Here is a 7,289-nt window from a genome sequence, read left to right as displayed (position 1 = left end):
CCTGCTTTGCTTTCTCTCACTTCCCCTATCTGGTGATAACCAGTGGATTTCATCTAACCCACCTACATCTCCTCTTTTGATTGTAGTTATAAAACAAGTGCAAAACCGCCATTCTCCAGAGCATTATCTCAAACCGTTGAGATTCTGCTTCCCAGCATTTGCCGACAGTTTGGCTCAAATAAACTCACAAAAAATTCTTCACAGGTTTGAATGTTTCTTACGTGTCTTGAGGGTTTTTATCTGGCGGTCCCAGGGGAGGATCTCAATAGAATATTCATCAGCTTTCCAGGTGTGTCCTTCCAGGGTTCTGGTCTCCAACTGGTAGGTGCCAGGGCAGGGGAGTCATTCGTCACAGCAGCCAGTCCTGCTGGCAGCCAGTCCTATGGCAGCCATGGCATTGCCCTGCCTGGCCTTGCTGCATTTCTGGGTCTGGAGCTGAAACACAATTGGCATCTAGATGTTATCTGTAGTCAATGCAGCTAGTCCAGAGGTCAGCCTTGGTGTGGCTTATCTGGTTTTGCTGCTTTTCTGGGCCTTGAGCTGAAATACAACTGAGGCCTAAATGTTATCTCTAGGGAGGAAAGGTCAAGGGTTCCAAACCAAAGGACCAGTGGTATGCTAGGGGAGGAAAGGTCACCCTGACATCTCACCTTGTAATTGTCCCTTGCTAGGTATGGGACCTCCCATACTGGTCATGTCTAACTGCCTACTACAGAGCCAACATCCCCTTACCCACCGTGGCTACTGAGGGATGACTGTATTGCCTTTCTTAAATATTTTTAGAAGATATTTCCCAATTCTTTCTAATTTGGGAGTCCAGAGTATAGGAGTCATTTTCAGTAAATAGCATAATATTTTTTAATATGTTTTCTTTTGCATTGAGTTTAGTGACAGCAAGGGAGGACAGACAGAGATCAATTGACTGCCTCTGGCATGCCCCCTACTGGGGATCCCGCATCCTAGACATGTGCCCTGACCAGGAATTGAACACATGGCAGGTTCATGGGTCATGGCTCAAACACTGAGCCACACTGGCCAGGCATTAGCACAATATTTTTAAAGCTAGAATCTGACTTCTTTTTTAAAAGATTACAACACTGAAGTCTAGAAAAATATTTAAGGTAGAGTTGTTACCGGTAAGGGGACCTGGCCCTAAATGGGTTTGCCTAGGGCCAGCGGGTAGTGTGTGGGTTCTTGAGTTCCTGCAGAAAATTTCACAACATGAGTCCAGGTGAGTTTTAGAGGACATTAAAGCTGGGGACAGTGAAACAAGAAATGGCTGGGGGCACATCAATTGGTTGCCTCCCAAACTTGCCCTGACCAAGGCAGGGGATCGAGCCTGCAACTGAGGTGCTGCCCTTGATCAGGAATCATACCACAACCCTTAGGTCAGTGGGCCAATGCTCTAACCACTGAGAAAACCAGCCAGGGCTATTCTCTTAACTTCATGTGTCCTTGGGAATGGTTGGCAAATGGCACTAATTAGATTTCTGCTGTCTCCCTGAGTAGGGTGATTTAAGCTATTTACCCTTTGGTTGAGAAGTGTAAATCATTTATTCTTAAACTAGAGGCCCAGTGCACAAATTCGTGCACGGGTGGGATCTCTCTGAGTGGCCTGCAGGGATCAGGCTGAAACCCACAGTCCAATGCCGCCTGCAGCTCCTACCTGCCGCTTCCACTCCTGCTCATCCCAGCCCCACTGTGCTGGCCACGGGCTCTCACCCAATCAGTCCCAATCAGGAGAGGCTCCTGCTGCCACAGCAGCACTCACCAGCCACAAGCCCTGTGTCTGGCGCCCTCCCAAGGGGAGTGGCCTGCAGGAACGAGATGAAACTGGCTCTCTGACATCCCCCGAGGGATCCTGGATTGAGAGGGCACAGGACAGGTTGAGGGACCCCACCTGTGCACGATCCATCGGGCTGGGGAGGGACTGTGGGAGGGCTCCAGGGTGTGTCTGGCCCATCTCACTCAGTCCCGACTGCCAGACCCCAGCAGCAAGCTAAACTACTGATTGGAGCATCTGCCCCCTAGTGGCAGTGCACATCATAGCGGCTGGTCAACCAGTTGACTGTCTGTCCCCTGATGGTCAGTGCACCTCATAGAGTTGAGCAGCCTTAGCATATCATTAGCATATTACGCTTTGATTGATTGGCCGGTAATTCTGCCATTTGGTCTATTGCATATTACCTTTTTATTATATAGGAGGATGTCCCTGGTTTAGGGAACACAGGGATTTTCTAGATGGCTGCACACTGCTGTTTAACTATCTGGTCTCAGTTTCCCTATTCCACTTGTCCTGTTTTATTGGCCTCAGTCACAACTAAAATTCAGATTTCTTGACTACTTAGGTCAGCATATACAGTATTTCCTTACACCATTTAACCTAGCCCTTAAATACCCAAATAAAGAGATACTTTGGTTTCTCCTCTCCCACCCCAAACTACTTTTTTAAAATAAAATAAATTTCCACTACTTTTGTATTGTTTGCATGGTTCTTGCTTAAACTTAGGAAAACTTCCTGATTTTCTACTACTCTACATGTAGATAGCAACATTTTATTTGTAAACAAAAGGTAGAAAAGGACACATTCTCATTTAACAAAGTACACTGAAATGCCTAACTCAAAAATGTAAACTATTTCTGTAGTAAAGCCTGGGTTAATCTGTTTGGAACAGTGACAAGTTGAATTCTTCCCCATCTCTAAGATCTTGCACATTTATTTCTGTGGGAAATTTGAGCTCATGCAAAATATGGGAGATTTGAACATATATGAGATTATTTTGTTTTCATACTTGATTATATTATATTCTTGATTAAATATATTCTTGATTTTGAGGGTCCTTTGACCTCTTACAGGAAACTAATCCCTCCACTCTTCCCCTACCCTCTCCCCTCCTTCAACTAAATCTAAATATCTATAAAACACAATTGTTTCACCAATGGCCAAGCCAACAAATGTGTCTTGTTAGCTGTGTCCATAAAAGGGACATTCTCAATTGTATGAGCACATCACAAACCACAGACTTGCAAAATTCTTGAGATTTTGAAATGTGTGGGGAAGGGAATAGGGGAGTTGCAAAGAGCTCTTCTAAGTTTATTGGGTTTTACAACAATGGGTGGCCAGACAAAATTTAACAACCACTTTTAAGAAAGTGAAGGGTTAGAATTTAAATTTGAAGATAAATTTAAGAAAGGAGTAATAAGATAACACATTAACATAGTTTTATCCTTCACAAACTGTACCAAAACAGAACCAGAAGTTGTTTTTTTATTATACAAGGGGCTTTAAGACCAGTAGCAGTTCCAGAAATATACCTTAACCAATTAATTTTGGATATGAGCAAAGATTTACTACAGGAATATTCATTAAAGCATTGTTTATACTGCTAGCAAAAGTTTGAAAATAACTGCAATACTAAATTGGGATTGGTAAATGTTGTTCCATCAATACAATACATATTTGATATATAGACATTAAAAATGGTATTTTGGAAGATTATTTACTCATATGGGAACATGACTCCAACAAATCACTAAATGAAAAAAACAAGTCTCAAAACTGAATGTGCACTATGATTACTTGTTGCAAGTTTTAAGAAATAAAATCAAATATATGTATGCACACATATACATACAACATACACACGAGATGCACAGAAAAAAGACTGTACATTTATATAACACAAAGTGTTAACATTTGTTATCTCTAAGAGATTTTAAGAAATATATATATTATTGATTTTTTTACAGAAAGGAAGGGAGAGGGATGGATGCTGGAAGCCGGTCCACCCTTGCTGCTTGACGCAGTCGCTGCTGGCGTATATGACATATGTTTGCTCCCCCTCTTAGCGCTATGTGTTTTAACCAGGACCACCTCCCCGAGAAAGGTTGTTTGCCCAGGTTAGGGGTTAACAGGACTAAGGAAGAGAAAAAAATCAATAAATCCCCCTAGTGTTACAGAAATACCATGTACTACTTATGAAGAACTTGGACTAAGACTGTTGGCAATAAATTTGGGACTTGATGGGCCCACATCCCCAGGGATCTGCCCACCAGGGAAAGCACCAAAGCCTATACCCCTGGAGACCCACCGACACAGGGCAGTCCCAGCGAGAACTATTTTAAACAGGTGCATACAAGGTAAAACTCCCAAATATGAGACACCTACAAGGCAAAAAGAAAAAGGCAAACAATTCACAGGGGCGTAAAAATGGCAAAAAGATAGGAAAAAGCAATTCAGAAAAGAGGAGACATAAATGACTAATAGGTACAAGGTAACCTGCTCAGTCTTAATCATAACCAAAACACCTCTCTGAGGTACCACCCGCAACCAAGGTACAGGCCCTTGACCGGACTTGAACCTGGGACCCTTCAGTCTGAAGGCTGACGCTCGATCCACTGAGCCAAATCAGTTAGGGCTCTAAGAGATTTTTGTTTTGTTTTTTCTGATTTACTTAAAATTTTCAAGTGAATATTTGTCACTTTTATAAGGAAAAGAATAGTGAATATTATATATATATATATATATATATGATTATTAAAAGATCATTGAGTAGCATACACATGGAATTTATTAATCTGTAGAGTCTTGAAGCCTTATGGGTCAAAAGCATAAGTTCAAATAAAATTGACTGAAATAAATTTATGGTTAATGACAACATAAAAAGTAAGAAATGTTCATGGAATATCTCAAATGTGTTTGAAGTTGCTGTTATAGATACAGAGTCCACTTTCACAAAACCTTCTGAATCACAGCAGAGGGGGTAAGGAACTGAAACAAGAAAGGGACACAGAAATTGCTGTCATAGTCAATGACTGGAAAACAGGCTGAATGGATTATCACTCTGACCCAGAAGGACATTTCTGATGTTCTCATGTTTTCTATCACGCCACTAACTTATCTGATAACCGATCATACACGAGGCTGTGTAACAGTTAACACCTGAAACAGTGACATATCCTAAGGCATTCCATTTTTCCTACTTATTTGCAACAAACAACTCTAGAAATTGGCAGGCTCCCCTTGTGTTTCATTTTCCTTCTTACAACATCCATCTATACTTCTTGTGCCTGTCCTTATCATTTTACTCAAAACATACTCTGGTTACAGTGACCTTTTCTAAGGTAAACACTAGGAGATAAAAAATTTTTTTCAATTCATCTTGACCTCTCTATGAACATAGAAGTATTCACTGTGGCATGACTGTCCCCATTTGCATCCTACCCTTTCCTTTTTATCTTTCTTCCTGTTAGAGGTTGGGGGTTCTAGTCCTTTCTGTGCCTCTAATGGCAAGCCACTTTTGTCCTAGTAGGGCATAATTGATATGTGGAAATTCTAAAGCATTTAAAAATATGATTATTGAACTACATGTGATATCTCCCTCGAAGTCTAACATTTTATCCTATACTTTTTAATTGCAGATGGTATTACAGATGTCCCCGTTTCCCACGCCCTCCTCCCTTCACCCAGCCCACCCTAGGCCTACATTTTGATTATATTTTCAGTGAATTCATCTGATCCAGGAGTTAGAAATTGCATTTTGGCACATTTTAGAAGACTCCTTCCATTACACCAAAGCTGCTGCTGATTCAATAAGCACAGAATGTCTTGTACCTTTAAAATAATAGCACCTCAAACAGGTAATTCTTCAATTGCTGAGGTTGAAAGTAAATGATACATGATTTTAAGGGAAAGGCTGAGTCATAGCTGACACCTAAAAACTTCACTTCCTTAAAAAACAAACAAACAAAAACCAACCTTTGTCCTTCTTAAGTCTAACAAACTTACATCTTAAGATGGAGTAAAATGAAATAACATTTGAAAAGGCTATGGCCACTCATACCATTTTGCTGGGTATTGTCAGTGCTGGAAACAAATGCGGAGACATCAAATATATTCACAAAATCATAGACTCTCAGTGGAAGGCCTTCTAAAAGTCACTTAAACGAATGGTTTCCAGAGTGTGGGATTTCAAAAGCTTATAAAAGTTAAAAAAGAAAAGAAAAAGAGGGCAGATAAAATGTCAACTTTAATTTTGTCAAATAAGGATATTAGCAAAACAACAAACTGCTACCTACCATTAGCACCATTTTATAAAACCGCAGCATGAAGTACAATTTTATTTTTTAAAATTTATTTATAAATGTATTTTTATTGACTTCAGAGAGGAAGGGAAAGGGAGAGACAGAAACATCGATGGTGAGAGAGAACCATGGATGGGCGGCCTCCAGCATGTCCCTCCTGGGGATGGAGCCACAATCCGGACATGTGCCCTCCCCAGGAATCCCACCCTGACCTCCTGGTCCCAAGGTCCATGCTCAACCACTGAGCAACACTGGTTTGGCTACTCATTTATCTTTAAATATGTCTTTATTGATTTTTGGAGAGCCTGAACAAACCCAGCCAATCCTGGGCTGCTTTCCTCTGCCTCTCCACCAGAGGCGACAGCTCCTTTCAAAACAAATGGAGCTGGACTAGGCCAGTTGGGGGCGGAAGGAGTGGCGGAAAGATCAAAGGTTTAAAACCGCCTCAGAAAGCGAAGGTCAACTCCCAACTCCAAGACCTGAAGCTTCCATCTTACAAGAACAATGAAGGTGACTCCTCTCTAACTGCTCCGGAGGCCTGGCGCCAGGCCTTTCCGGGACCGGGCGTTGCCGAGGTGACTAACAAACAGGTAGCATGACTGGAACAGCCGACGACCGGAAGTGAGAATGAGCCGGGGGCGGGAGCGAGGAGCTTGCCACCGCGCGCCTGCGCAGTCAGCCGGGCTGCAGTACGCATGAGCAGTTGGGCGGTGACGGGGTAACGCTCTGAGCGTGAGCCGCGACTTTCACGGGTCCGGTTCCGCCCTCTTCTCACTGCCGACCCTCCGGGGCTTGTGCTGAGAAGTCTTTCCCAGAGTGCTCTGCGCCGTGAAGAAGCGGCTCCCGGGGACTGGGGGCATTTTGCGTTGGCTGGAGCCGGAGTAACAAGATGGCGGCGTCGGCGGAGTGGGCGTGCTCGGTTCCCTGCCTCCCTCCTCCGCAGCCTTGCTCAGGGGACCAGCCCAGCGGCCCGCGTCCTCCTCTCCGAGGTGTCGGGGCTGGGCCCCAGCCTCCGCCTTCGTCTCTCACGATGGCGAGCAGCAGCGGCTCCAAGGCCGAGTTCATTGTCGGAGGGAAATACAAACTGGTACGGAAGATTGGGTCTGGCTCCTTCGGGGACATTTATCTGGCGATCAACATCACCAATGGCGAGGTAATCCCCTGGGGTGGGGTTCGCGACGACGCTGTGTCTGCCCCCCCCACCC

The 7,289-nt window shown here is 43.6% G+C and overlaps 1 protein-coding gene and 1 long non-coding RNA gene across 4 annotated transcripts in view; one reads left to right on the top strand and one right to left on the bottom strand.

Annotated features, from left to right (window-relative positions):
• Positions 1-7,289, bottom strand: part of LOC107183487 — a 23,247-nt gene that overhangs the window by 11,511 nt on the left and 4,447 nt on the right. Inside the window, exons 1-2 of one of the 2 annotated variants that reach the window (XR_001514282.1) lie at positions 6,582-6,993; positions 222-435 (exon numbers count right to left, since the gene is read on the bottom strand). This is a non-coding gene — a long non-coding RNA (uncharacterized LOC107183487). Of the gene's footprint in view, positions 1-221; positions 436-6,581; positions 6,994-7,289 lie in introns of those variants that run through there. The other variant, XR_001514283.1, reaches the window with a different exon arrangement.
• CSNK1A1 (casein kinase 1 alpha 1) overlaps positions 6,993-7,289 on the top strand; it is a 31,808-nt gene continuing 31,511 nt past the window's right edge. For both annotated transcript variants that reach the window (XM_006766229.2, XM_006766228.2), the window contains exon 1: positions 6,993-7,237. In XM_006766229.2, the coding sequence (XP_006766292.1) occupies positions 7,115-7,237 (123 nt within the window). In that variant the 5' untranslated portion in view covers positions 6,993-7,114. The remainder of the gene's footprint in view (positions 7,238-7,289) is intronic.

Source organism: Myotis davidii, unplaced genomic scaffold (genome assembly GCF_000327345.1).
Source record: "Myotis davidii unplaced genomic scaffold, ASM32734v1 scaffold18, whole genome shotgun sequence".
Taxonomy (NCBI): domain Eukaryota; kingdom Metazoa; phylum Chordata; class Mammalia; order Chiroptera; family Vespertilionidae; genus Myotis; species Myotis davidii.
The sequence above is the reverse complement of the archived record's forward strand: the minus strand, read 5'-3'. Positions and strand labels throughout refer to the sequence as shown.